The following is a 14,464-nucleotide window of genomic DNA, read 5'->3' on the forward strand; positions in this document are numbered from 1 at the left end:
TGTCGCGTGACACGCATGACGTTAACCCGTTCATGCGAATGAGTTAATGTAACAGTTCATCTGTAGGGAGTTAGATATGTCTCTCTAAGTGAGGAAAAATACTCTTTTACCTTGACTTTTCTACAGAGCCCCCCTGGTCCCACTTTGTCAAAAAAATTAATTATAACTATCTCGTGGCCACGAGATAGTATCTTGAGGCCTCAAGATACTATCTTAATTGATACGATCTCGTGGCCAACGTGAGACAGGTGCATCGGAGGGGGACAAGCAGGTCAAAAGTTGCAAAGAAAACTCATGCACACTGTCTAACTTGCAAAAGATAATAGGCAACGTTTTGGTACTAGAACATCTTCAGGCAAAGTGTTTTTTTGCCTGAAAATTTTGCCTGAAGATGGTCTAGTACCTAAACGTTGCCTATCATTAAACTTTATATATTTTTTGCATGTTAGAAAGTGTGTAGGAGTTTTCGTTGCAACTATTTGATACTTCCCATAGGAAATACATTTTAAATAGAATAGAATGGGCACCTTATCCTGAAGCTGTATTTGCCTTGTAAACCTTTGTCCATAAAACTATCAAAATGTATTATTTTCAATTTTGCAAATGTGGCTGCGCCGACTGAGTCACAATCATTGTTTTTGTTCCCCTCAGGTTCATTGCAGAGCTCTTGAACAAAAAGGTAAGAGTCTACAAATAAATTAACACAACAACTCAACAGTTTTTTCTTCAGATTTTAAGATCCTCTGCTGTTGTTTGGGTAGTACCCTCTGGTGAGGCCGGTGGTGACGCCTCGCTTCGCTCCATCCTGCACAGGAGCCTTGCTGGGCCAGCTGGGAGCAATCGCTAAGAATAACAACCTGCACATTCAGGTGAGCTCACCGTGGCAACCAAAACCAGGCCACGTCCACAGGGGACTGTTGGCAGGGAGACTGTTTAGTGCTGGACCTGTGGGGTTACTGAAAAAAGAAATAAACACACAGTTACACACGTGTTGTTTTCAAAGGCGAAATGCTGACAGGCAGAAATAAAAAATGAATTATTGCAGAATAACATTTGTCGTTAGTCATCCTGTGATTGCACCGCACCTCCGGCTCTATCTGAATGCTAAAATATATGACTGTAAATACAAAAGAAAAAACTTGAAATTGAATCTCACAGAAATGTATTGAAATCACACGGAGAACATTAATAAACAAAACTTTGGGCTTATTAAACATTTTCTCCCAAGTCTGGCAATCAGGGGAAACTAATATAAATAAATTCTGTAACTAATACAAATATATAATATTAGATTTTTTTCCAGGAAAAGCCCATAGGCTTTTATCTTAAAAGTTGTTTGTGTCAACTTCAATGCATTTCCTGTCTGCTATGAGACATCAGTAGGCCAAATCACGATCGTTTAAACATCTCATTTACACATCCAGGTCTGGCTGAATGGAGCTCTGCTCTGAGAATCTATGTATATACAGTATTTATTACATTTATACTGTTAATGTATGGCATATGTGTGTTTATTTCCAGAGTCACATCAGTGAAAACGCAGAGGAAGTTAAGCTCGTGAAGGAGCTGTTCCCGGAGTCAGAGTCTTACACAGACGTCTATCACAAGTACAACCTGCTCACTGACAAGGTGAGGACACAGCAGGGGTGGAGGAAGTATTCAGGTCAGACAAGTAAAAGTACTAATGCCACACTGTAAAAAATACCCTGTTACAAGTCCTGCGTGCAGGAAAATGTACTTAAAGTAAAAGTATTCAATGCAGAAAAATCCTCCCATTGTAGAAAGAGTAAAGGATCCAACCAGTTGTGTGTTTAATGGTCTCATCATCTCAGCTGGACTTGTAGGCCGTTATATTGTTGGCTAGTTTACTTTATAATAAAACATCAGATTTTATAAACTGCATGTGTTCTGTGTGCAAAAAATCTTCATTTTTGAGGAAACTAGTAACTAAAGCTGTCAGATTATTTTAGTGGAGTAAAACGTACAATATTTCTCTGTGAAATGTAGCAGAGTAGAAGTAGAAAGTGGCATGAAAAGAAAAGACTCAAGTAAAGAACCTCAACAAGTACAGTACTGGAGTAAATGTACTTAGTTACATTCCACCGCTGGGACACAGTCACTCACGTCACTGTTTTAAAGCTATGATCACATCTCTGCTTCGAATAAAAACATAAAAATGCTGAATATGCTGCTGATGATCCGCAGACGGTGATGGCCCATGGCTGCTACCTCAGTGATGCAGAGTTGACTCTGTTCAGAGAGACAGGAGCCGCTTTGTCTCACTGTCCCAATTCCAACATCTCGTAAGTCTCTGATACTTCCTCAATAATATATGTGACCAAAACGCTTTACAATACAATAGCAGTTAAAGTGCTCATATTATGCTTTTTGGCTTTTTCCCTTTCCTTTATAGTGTTATATATCTTTTTTGTGCACGTTATAGGTTTACAAAGTGAAAAAGCCCAAAGTCCCCCCCCAAAGGGACTTACCATCTCCAACAGAAAACACTGTTCACCAACTGCTCCAAACAGCTCTACTGTAGTCCAGCCTTTACTTCAGAGACAGACCTTTACTCTGCTTCTGACTGGCTTAGTAGTCCTTACCTAGGTACTGCTGTGGCACGCCCTCATACTCTGCTTCTGACTGGCTAGTAGTCCTTACCTAGGTACTTGTCAGGGCACGCCCTCATACTCTGCTTCTGACTCTAGCTAGTGTGCAGCACTCCAACAGTGAACAGTAGGTCTACCTGAGTAGAGTCACACAAGTGGTTAGAACCTATTTATCTGTCTGTTTCCATTACTTCTTCTGACTGGCTAGCTTTTGCTTGGCTCCCAACAAAGATGGAACAGAAGTTGAGATGTCTCTGTAGCTAAAAAGCTCAACACACAGGTAAAGAGCTGTAGCAATGTGCAGTACAACAAATATATGGTGTTTTTTGAAAATTAAACCATGTAAACCTATTCTGATATAACCTCTAAATACAATTATGAACCTGAAAATGAGCATACTATGAGCACTTTAAGCAATAAAGTATAACACAGCGTTGTAAATGCCTGAATGCAGATGAAACGTTATCATTGTCTCTCTCTTTATCTTCTCAGGTTGTGCAGCGGCGTGTTGGACGTCCGCAACGTCCTGAAACACAAAGTGAAGTTGGGGCTGGGAACAGGTGAGAGGCAGAGCAGAGCTGCAGAGATTTTCGATTAATGGATTAGTTGTCAACGGTTGAATCAATCGGCAACTATTTTGATAATCGATTAATCGGTTTGAGTAAAAACAATCTCTGATTCCAGCTTTCATAAATATGAATAAATAATTTTAATGGCCATGACTTTAATTATCTTGTGCCCACAGAAATAGGAACATTTTAAATGATGTTTTTTGGACTATCCACAATACATGTTTGTGAATGTTTGCACTTGTGTGTGTATGCGTCCTTGTATTCATGTGACCCATCCGGTGTCTTTTTTTTGTGGTGTCAGACGTGGCGGGCGGCTACTCGGCCTCCATGCTGGACGCTGTGAGACGAGCTCTGGACACATCCAAAGTCCTGACGATCCAGGACCCAGACCACCAAACGCTCACGTTTGAGGAGGTTTTCAGACTGGCCACACTGGGAGGAAGCCATGGTAAGATAAAAAAAAAAACTGTAAAGATAATGGACGTAGCAGCAGTGACGTCACAGGGTGGAGCTGGGGAGGATGATGCGGCCAAGCCAGTGTTGTTCATGGTTGCAATGGCGCCGCGCTAAGCTAAACGCGGACCTCTGGATGCTGGAGCCATTTAGCTGCATGTACAGCAGAACAGACCAACGCTAGCTGTAGCTAGCTAGCTATTTGATTGGCATAACGCTGAACAAGATATTTTTAGGCGACCAAAGTGTTCCAGATAATTTTGATTAAGTGAAAACCTTACAGTGAGAGGGTCAAAGTTTAAGATGAAAACACAGACAACACCCAAAAACAAGTTGAGGTCTATTTTAATGTCCACAGAGTTAGCACGGTTAGCATCGCTAAGCCTCTGTCCTGATTGACAGGTCCTAAAGCATCCCCTGCTTTATCGTCTATTTTAAAATAAATGGGACCATCATTTACTAAATGAACATCATGCTGTGTTGAAGAAGACTTGAAACTAGCGATTGAGACCATAAACTCATTATGAAAATGTTTACTGAGGTAATAAATCAAGAGAGAAGTAGGCTCATTTTCTCATAGACTTCTCTAGAAACAGACTTCTTCTTGGAGCCAGTGGAGTCGCCCCCTGCTGGAAGTTAGAGAGAACGCAGCTTTAAGGAGCTTCAGCATCGGCTTCACTTTTTAGACCCTGAAGCTTCGTTCATTATTTTTACAGTCTGTGGTTATAACTCGACACAAAACTCAGAAACAAATGTAGCATTGAGTCTCTGCAGCAGAAATGCCTGATTCGATACGCAAGTAGCCGTGGGAACAAGATTATTTCGATGACGAGGCAAGAATACAGCTTCTTCTACGATGCGTTTTGTCTGCAGCTTTGTCCCTGGATGACCATACGGGGAACTTCGAAGTGGGCAAAGACTTTGACGCCCTGAGGGTGAACGTAGCTGCTGCTGACGGACCCATCGACATGATCCAGTGTGAGGGACCAAAGGTTCGTAGGAGGGCTTGTGAACGAATGTGCACACATTTCTACACTAATTAATAAAAGCAAAACATTTGATTTCAGTTTCACGCTAATTTATCACTTCACTTCAATTTCAGGTTATTTTGGAAAAGTTCTTGAATTTGGGTGAGTGTCAATTTCAGTTTAATAGTCAAAATTTTCAGACTCTAAAGCCCATTTCCAGTTGACCAGAGATTCGCGACAAGATGAAACCGCGGTCTGAACCAGCCCGTCTCAGCTGATGACAATAGTGTAACCCTTTAAAGGTGCAGTATACTGCACCTTTAAAGGGTTACACTATGGTAAGCCTGATACAACTAACGTTCTGTCATATTTGCTGAAACTGACCCTATGTTCCAGTAGAACTACATGAAGCTGGTAACCACCTACAGCCTGTAGTGAGATTTGCAAAAATCCACAGCTCCCTGTTCAGATGCACCAATCAGGGCCAGGGGGGGGTGTCTAACTGTTCAGATGCACCAATCAGGGCCAGGGGGGGTGTCTAACTGTTCAGATGCACCAATCAGGGCCAGGGGGGGTGTCTAACTGTTCAGATGCACCAATCAGGGCCAGGGGGAGGTGTCTAACTGCGTGTCATTCACTGCTCATGCACACGCATTCATTCTCCCTTGTGGGGGGAGGGGCTTAGGAGACCATTTTGGGCTTTAGCGGAAAGGGGGGAGGGACTGAGAAGTTGTCGATGTTCAAATTTTTTGGGCTAAGTCCTGGATCTTCCCAATCCTACCTACGGCACCTTTAATTGTCCAACTAGGACAAACATAACTACACAAAACTACAGCCACAGAAAAATAACTAAATAAATAAACAGGGAATGTCACTACCAGACAAATATTTATTCAGCTACAAAAAAGCCTGAAAGTCGGAAGTTAAGATGGAAGTACAGAGAGACGTTTCTATGGAGATGATACACCGGATTGGTGTAAACTGGCAGGTTTCAGAAAGCTGCAGGTCGGTTTCCCCTTGTCTCGTCGTGAATCTTTGGTCTGAACTGGATTTAATGTGCCACTCACCATTCACTTTATGTCCCTTCCTGTTCGACAGGTGACGATCGTAACATCGCGGAGGTGTTTGTGGCCGGGAGGAAGGTGGTACCATTCTCCCCCAGTTTAAACATCGCTTCCATGTCTGTTAACGGCACTGGGTCCTGACCTGACTCCACTTATACCTTCACCTTTCCTGTCCATGTCTCTCTTCCTCCCTCCACATCCCAGCTCAACATCTTTTCATCCCTTCTTTTAACTAAGTCACTCCCTGTGGACCCTCTGCTCCGGGAAAGTCGGCTCGAAGAGGTTTTTAACTCCCAAAATACATCATGCAAAACGTGCAGCAAAAGAAGAATCAGCTGGAAACGCCCTACTGTACAACTGGACACAAAAAGCCAAACAATATAAATTATTTATTAGAATAAAGAATATAAACTAAGGCATAAATTTGGATGTGAGGTGTGTTAGTGAGTCAGGTTCATGTGGATGTGTTTGGTTAACGTAGCGTGAGGTATTATGATGTAAAAGTAGAAGAAGGCTTCATCTACGTTACTACGTTTTGGTTTATAAACGAATATCTTTTGCTACGTGTACGTCTCGCGTCCACGCTACTGCGGTGTTTCCGAGCCCCTAAAACGGAGACTTTTGGAAGCTCTGCTGCCCCCTTTTTGGTTCTAAACTACTCCAGGTTTGCTTTGTAGTCTGGACGGACACAAACAGAGAGCTTTGGAAACGACAACACACGTCAGTCAGTCTTATTGGTTAGGTAGCTTACATTAGAGCTTAGTTCGGGCCCCAAAGAATCAAGCCCGACCCTACCCGAGCCCGTGCACGTTGTATCCGAGCCTGGCCCGGCACATTAACTGTAATTATGAGCCAGAGCCCGATTTAAATCCGACATTTCTTTTTAATACGTGGGCCGTTATATCTGACGTTCTCAACTAAATTTCAGAGTTGTTTGAACTGCAGAAATCTGTTTAGGAGGGGTATGCTTGGAGAAGTAACAAAGGAGGACATTGGAGGCTGACTATCATCTTTTCTGCCGTTTTTTTTTTTTTTGCTGTCATAGGCGAGCAGCGTGCCGCAATTAATGCACTCGACATATACTCGACAGATATGTTGTCACTGCCCACGACTTGTTTAAAATGGTTCCATACCTCCGACTTTCCTCCAAACTTGCTCAAAGGTAGGCTAATTCTCCTGTTTTTCTTACATCTTTTCTTTACATCTTCAAGCTCCATGTTGCTTGATGCCACTTAAGCTACACCATACAGCCCAGCAGCCCCGGTGTGACGCGTGCGATTGGAGGAGACGCTTGCATGATTGGGGAATAGCTTTCTCCTCACCCAATTAGGGTAATAAAGTAATGTTTAAAAAAATCACAAATGCTTGATCAAGAGCCCGGCCCGGCCAGAGGATAGTGGCGGGAAATGTTGGCCTCGGCCTTGGCCTGGCTCGGGTTTCGGGCAGAGAATCTAACCTCTAGCTTACAGACCTTTCAGTAACAGCTCCACCTCGTCATCGCTCCGAGATAATACATCCCTGCTCTTACTTTTCACCGTTGTTGTTCTTTCTCCAAAAGTATTTTCTGTATTTTTAACTTCTACATCCATGATCTTCAACCGCAGAGTAACGTCAGACAATCTGCTTCCTGTTTACACCGGCACGCACATGCCCAGTGGGGGTGAATGGTCATGTGATACGTGTTGTCAGACGTGTTAATATGGACAAAGATAAGTTCTGCTACTGGAGCTGAAACTCTTGTGTGGACAGAGATCGTTTTTGTCTCAAAATGCCGCTTAAAAATGAAAACCTAGTGTGGATGTAGGCTAAGACAAATAAGTAAGACATTAATTATCACCATAACAGTCTTTTATTGAGGTTCAGTCAGGGACACACAAGACTGTGGTCAGCTGAGCTCAAATTCAGTCTGTTCTTTAAGTCTTTCAGGGGAATTTATAACAAGAAATAAGGGACGTATTAGCATTGCTAATTGTTGTCATCATGTCTGCGTACTAAAACATATTCATGAACCCTAACCCTTCGCTGATTAAAAAGTCACTGTTTATGTTCATGTGCACATTGTTGTAGACTTTTTTTAAGCTAGCTAATGGTGATGGCCAGGAGCAGAGCAAAGGGGGTATCTTCTGGGGCTCCAGCCCTGAATGTTGTCCTAAAAGCCCCGAATCTTTTAGGGTTTTAAAATAACTTTGTGTCATTTCCCCTCAGTCTCTCTGACTGGAACGGCAAATCAACGGAGCAAAAGTTCTGTTACTGGGGAAATATCGCCTTCGTTTCAACATCAGTAATGCTGCTTACGCCAAATTCCTACCCCTACCTACGTTATGTAACTTAAACATAGAAACATCAGACAGTTTTGCCTCATTTTAGGTGGCAGGAGTGAAAATGATTAGTTGTGTTCTGGTTTCAGAACGATTAAGACCGTAAGAGAACAGTTAGATATAAAACAGGATGTCGCCTCTACAGGATGATTGTTTTTTCTTGGCAACTATTATGCAGTGGTGTAGTCTACGTGATACGCAGGTATACACAGTATACCCACTAAGAAAGCTCCAGGACTTCCGTATACCCACTTAAAAATGCCCAATGACATGCAACGACGAACTTTCCATTATATTTTTGATATATTTTGAATTGTCATCTGTGTTTTTCTTCTTCATATAAGCTAAATAAAGCTATTTCCACCGTAAATTGGGGCATTAAAGCGTATCCCAATACAGGACCCAGACCCCCCACTATGATATGCCCCCCCCCCAGGCAGATTCTGGCCAATATGTATATACAGCACAGTATACCCACTGCAATACATTAGACTTAACCACTGCTATTATGTTTTCCCCAAATGAGGTACAGATTTGTAAGCATTTTATTATCAAATGGCTTGAAAAATAGTGCACATATCTGCAGCCCAATAACCACTCACGCGCTACAATCAAGCACTACTTGAGTAAAAGTACAAGTATCTTACCAGAAAATGACTTTGGTAGAAGTTAAAGTCACCTTTCAGAATACTACTTGAGTAAAAGTCTGATATTTACTGTACCTAAGTATCAAAAGTAATTTTCTGATATTAAATGTACTTAATTACTAGAAGTAAAGCTTTGATTAGGAACTTTAGTGTGGCTTCTTTATAGTAAAGCATAACATTCAGGGTGTCCACACCTTCACACATCAAATCCAAAGTCGGACTTCAACAAAGGAAGAATCTTTCACTTTGACGTACCAAAACATTTCTTGGAAGTAAGGAGTAACAAAGATGCTGAGGGGAAATGTCCCGGAGTAAAAAGTATACATTTTATTTAGGAAATGTAGTGAAGTAAAAGTAAAAGTTTCAAGAAATAAATAACGAAGTAAAGTACAGATACGTGTAAATTCTACATAAGTACACTGGTCGTATTATATATAATTAATTGTTGTGTTGTGTATGGAAATGTGAGCTGCTGGATACTCGAATTTCCCCATTTGCATGAATAAACTATCTTCTATCGATCTATCTGTGAATGGAGGATGCCCCCGGACTCCTCTCCCTATTTTACGTTGATATCCCGTTGTGTTGCCTCCGTACATTTTACTGGACAGTTGTCTGTAAAGTTAGGTGACATATTAACGTATAGGACTTTGCGCCGGTGAGATAAAGCTGCTCAGCGCAGCTGCTGCAGTGTCTGACCTAATTATCTTTAGTGGCTCGGTGATCTATTTTCAAGGTTGTGTAGCTAGGAAATGCCTCGTAATCAGAAGACAGGGGGTTGACTTGAGTTATAATCGTAGCTCAGTCAGTTTTTACACTGTACACTCCACTCAAATGTTTAAAAACGACCGAGGCACAAAAGTATTTTTATAGTATTCTCTCTTCGTTTCAGGATGACTATTTCAGTTTCTAATCTACATCAGATTGCAGAACTCGTGATACAAAAGATAAAGTTAAGGAGTTGCCATTCCAGTTATACAGTAGGACTGTTTGCTGTTTATTTTCACACTTGATTTATGGTTGTGCGGAGGCTCCACGCGGAGCTTTCGCCGTAGCCTATGTAAGTGGCCTGAAGTTTATACTTGTGCACTGGTGTGTGCGTTGAGCCGACATGTGTATGTGTGTGTGGGGAGTGTGTGGTAGAGCGAGGGAGAGAGTGACCGTGTGATTACCTTCGAAGCGAGTTGCACCTCTAGAGTCATAGTGAGAGAAACAAAGTGTGTCCCCTGTTCTTTCTGACTGTAGCAGGAGAAGTTAACCCTCTCCTTGATTTCATGTTGTTTATGGAGAAGGAGAACCAGGAAATGAGTCGGGAAATGCAACGCTACCACGTGTAGTTAACGTTTTTCGAGGAGGTGCACGTCAGGCTACGGCGTAGCGTCCGTGTCTCCACGTACCTACGTGCGCAGCCACGGCGCAGATTTTACACAGAAGCATTAATCACGCTTTAAGCTGGGAAATACGGTGGCCCTGTCGTTACAAAACACAACAGCATTTCATAATAACACATCATTTTACAAAACATGACATTTTACAAAAACACTGACATTTCAGATGACAAAAAAAATGTGAAATGTTGTTTTGTTTTCTCTTCTGCTATTGTGTTTTTGTGATGTGCCGTTTTGTGTCTGTTTTGTCCTTCAGGGCCACCGTAGTGCTAAGACTTTACCTCAAAATCTACATCCTGAGTTCATTCAGTAGAAAGTGAAGTTACACTTAACCAGGTGCCTTATTATCAAAATCAGTTGTTTTTTTTTGTGTAGTTTTGTTATACTAACCTTAGAATTACTCATCGTTTTAAACTTTTACTACATTTTTCAGGCTGTTCTCATGAATCATTCGTACATATAGCAGCGAAAAGTAAAGCACTGTACCTATAAAACGCAGCGCTTTCAAGCTGAGGAGCGCAGTTTGCGTCCCGGGGGAAACCACAAGACTTTCACCCAGGAAAAACACGTTGTGTCCCGGTAGCGTTTTGATCCAAACTGCGATCTTTTTTCTAATCTTAACTTGTTGTTTTGGTGTCTAAACTTAACTGTCAACGCGTGACGCTCACTTTTTGTTGGCTAAACTCAACTAGAAACGGCCTCACAGTCATCTTTTGTCGGCTTCATTTAACTGTAAAGACCGCTAATCGCTCATCTTAACTGTCACGTGACCGGCTGGCGCTCGCTTAATTTTTGTAGGCTATTATACAGATTGTCGTGCGTAAGTTTTCGTACGATATCATGCGAACCCGTTCATGAGAATGCGTTGAATTTCTCCTGAGATTGTTGATTTTAAACACCATCCAAATTAAATTATCTTAGGCTATGTATTTATGCTACCTTTACAAACTGTCTTATGAATGTCGGGACATGAAGGGAAATGAAATGGACTGATTTCTGAATATGTGTTTCTTTTGAGAATGTATTTAAGACACATTTAGTTGTTTTTACTGAAATGTAGCCAGTTTTTATCACAAACATATCACTCTGTGACACCAAATGTTAAATGTTAAAGGTGCTATTTGTACTCTTTGATATGTCACATCATGGAAGGTTGAAATAAAGAATATACCAACAAGTCTATTGTTTGTGTGCAGTTATTTCAATTCAAAGTTTATTTATAGAGCGCATTTCACAGATAAAAATCAACAAAGCGCTTTACAAGGTACATACAAACATACAATGGGGTAAAGAAAATACAGCATGACAGGAGGAGAGACGAGGAGAAAAAGGCAACTCCCAGACTATGCCCCCGATAGGAGTACAGTGTGGGAACAGGAAAAAAACACCTCAGCAACATAAGCACATAACCAATACAAGAGCACACAAGACACGCAATGGGGGAGCGGAGTGTTGGGGTGCAGGTAGTCCAGCACAGGCAAGCAGCCATCTTGTCCTGCAGCCAAAACATTTAACGAGCAGCTACTGATCAAGGATCCTAACCCAGGATGCAGGGTGGAGATGTAACAATACACTCAACTCACTGTTCGATACGATTTTCTCCAGATATTTTCTCCAGAATGAGCTGCAGACGAATGACTGAACAATATTCCTTTATTTCTACAAACATGTCATTTCAACCATATACACTTTATAGTGAAACGAAACAACGTTTCACCGTGGATCAAGTGGTGTTACATATTTAAAATATATGAAAACGACAATATATAAAAACGACATTCGAGAGAGGCTACATTTCGTCCACACACGTAATAGACTTTACTTAAAGGGCAATTACTACTTAAAGTAGAGCATTTAACCGTAAACAAACCGGGAACTATATTCTCAGACAGGCTTGCTGCAAGGCAAGGCAAGGCAAGGCAGCTTTATTTATATAGCACATTTCAGCAACAGGGCAATTCAAAGTGCTTTACATAAAACATGAAAGACCATTCAGAAAACAATTTAAAACAATTTAAAAACATTCAAAGTCAAGAATAAAATTTACAGTGCAGTTCAAGCACTGTTAGGTAGGCACTGCTATGCACTGTTAGGCCCTGTTCTAGGTACTATTAAGCCCTGTTAGGCAATATTAGGTACTGTTAGGTAAAACATTAAAACAGTTAAACGTTTAAAAGCAGATAAAATGGGTTATTTAAAGAAAGGCAAGATCAAAAAGATAGGTCTTCAGCCTTGATTTAAAAGAACAGAGTTGAAGCGGACCTGCAGTTTTCTGGGAGTTTGTTCCAGATATGTGGAGCATAAAAACTGAAAAGCATATCACTCCGCCCAAGTACTATATTCTTCCACCTGAGAATATAGTTCCCGGTTTGTTTACGGTTAGAAGATGGCTGTGTCTCATGTTACGTTGTTTTTTGTACACGCTGTGACTCTACAAATCACAACATGTAAACAGGAACATGTTGGCGTTATTTTGTCACTTATTCGGAGCAGTAGGATTACTGGAACCAGTCACCTGCCTGTTCTGTGATGGCCTGATGCTGCTGGAACCGTCAGACAGCGTTACAGCACGCACGGAGATGAGAAGGGTATGTATGGACTAGTCTAACTCTGGGGGATACGGTGAATAAGCTAAATTCCCAATAAGTCGGCATGTTCCTGTAAGACAGACAAGAGACAGGACAGACAACAGACAACAAAAGACAGGGCATAAGTAGACTTGTAACAGAGCACTGATTGAGGTAGGATGTATAGAGTTTCAACAGACTTACAGTACAGGCCAAAAGTTTGGACACACCTTCTCATTCAATGCGTTTCCTTTTTATTTTCATGACTATTTACATTGTAGATTCTCACTGAAGGCATCAAAACTATGAATGAACATATATGGAATTATATACTTAACAAAAAAGTGTGAAATAACTGAAAACATGTCTTATATTTTAGATTCTTCAAAGTAGCCACCCTTTGCTTTTTTATTAATAAGGGAAAAACTTCCACTAATGAACCCTGACAAAGCACACCTGTGAAGGTAAAACCATTTCAGGTGACTACCTCATGAAGCTCAGTGAGAGAACACCAAGGGTTTGCAGAGTTATCAAAAAAAGCAAAGGGTGGCTACTTTGAAGAATCTAAAATATAAGACATGTTTTCAGTTATTTCACACGTTTTTGTTAAATACATAATTCCATATGTGTTCATTCATAGTTTTGATGCCTTCAGTGAGAATCTACAATGTAAATAGTCATGAAAATAATAAAGAAACACATTGAATGAGAAGGTGTGTCCAAACATTTGGCCTGTACTGTAACTCTTATCAAAAGTGCAACTGAAATTCTATTTTATCTTAAATAACAAATTAAATAAAACATTCATCTTAACACATTTATATAGATTTTTAAACCGATTCCCGATGCATCGTTACACCCCTACCGCCAAACACGTGTAATGGAGTATTTACCTTTAAAGGTGGCAGAGTATAAAAGTATTAACAAGTACATCAAGCACAACAGTAGAGTAGAGGTACCTGTTACATTCCTCCGCTGCGTGATTGTGGTTTGCCATTGTTCTTCGCCTTGTTATTGTGTGTGTGAAGACTCGTCGTGTCTGATGTAAGACGAGAAGTTAATGAAGGTAACGTGAGAGACAAAAGGCGCAGCACCCGGCCATCTTCATTTTCCAACCACGTCCAATTTAAGGCTCACAGCTCGAGTTACATGTGATGAATAGTGAGTTGTGTGTATTGTTACATCCCTAAATAACACATTATTTCCCAAAACAAGTAAAATCTAAATTAGATTACACCCTAGGACGTTTATAAACTGCATCGTGAGTCATTTTCTATCCCAACCGTTTGTAATCTTTACACATTCATATAGATTTTTAACCGATTCACGATCAGGGTTGGGCATCGTTTGGATTTTTACGATTCCGATTCCTAAACTGATTCTTGAAAAACTGAAAAATGACATCAAAGAAAGGCTCGTGAATCCTTGGCTGTGAAATACAGCCACACTTTTGACCACTTCGCTTTAGGCACTTTAAATGCACTAAAAGCTAGCTAGCTAACGACAGACTAGAGCAAGTGTAATATGTTTAATTCAATTCAATTCAATTGAATTTTAGATAAACACACACACACACACACACACACACACACACGATAATCCATTGACATTTTTGTGGTGTTTTCAATGTTGCTTATTCAGACATTTTTGACACTGTTTTGTTGCTGTTTTTTTTTTTGGACACATTTTTTTTGTAAGTTTTTGTCGCATTTTTCCAAAGCTTTTAGCGCCTTTTCTGATATTTGAAGCGTTTTGATTTTGAGGGTTTTTTTCGACAATTTTTCCGACGTTTTCGTTGCTTTATTTTAACGTTTTTGTCTCTTTTTCGGATTTTTTTTCTACAATTTTTCAATCTTTTTGTTGCTTTTCTCAATACAT

At 40.7% G+C, this 14,464-nt stretch overlaps 1 protein-coding gene across 1 annotated transcript in view; it reads left to right on the top strand.

Moving 5' to 3' along the window:
• Window positions 1-9,395, top strand: part of gda (guanine deaminase) — a 40,600-nt gene extending 31,205 nt beyond the window's left edge. Inside the window, exons 6-14 of the mRNA XM_039803432.1 lie at window positions 652-679; window positions 762-869; window positions 1,522-1,629; window positions 2,206-2,303; window positions 3,102-3,169; window positions 3,483-3,629; window positions 4,508-4,626; window positions 4,737-4,764; window positions 5,701-9,395. Of these exons, the coding sequence (XP_039659366.1) occupies window positions 652-679; window positions 762-869; window positions 1,522-1,629; window positions 2,206-2,303; window positions 3,102-3,169; window positions 3,483-3,629; window positions 4,508-4,626; window positions 4,737-4,764; window positions 5,701-5,807 (811 nt within the window). The 3' untranslated portion in view covers window positions 5,808-9,395. The remainder of the gene's footprint in view (window positions 1-651; window positions 680-761; window positions 870-1,521; window positions 1,630-2,205; window positions 2,304-3,101; window positions 3,170-3,482; window positions 3,630-4,507; window positions 4,627-4,736; window positions 4,765-5,700) is intronic.
• Window positions 9,396-14,464: the final 5,069 nt, after the last annotated feature.

Source organism: Perca fluviatilis, chromosome 6 (assembly GCF_010015445.1).
Source record: "Perca fluviatilis chromosome 6, GENO_Pfluv_1.0, whole genome shotgun sequence".
Classification (NCBI taxonomy): domain Eukaryota; kingdom Metazoa; phylum Chordata; class Actinopteri; order Perciformes; family Percidae; genus Perca; species Perca fluviatilis.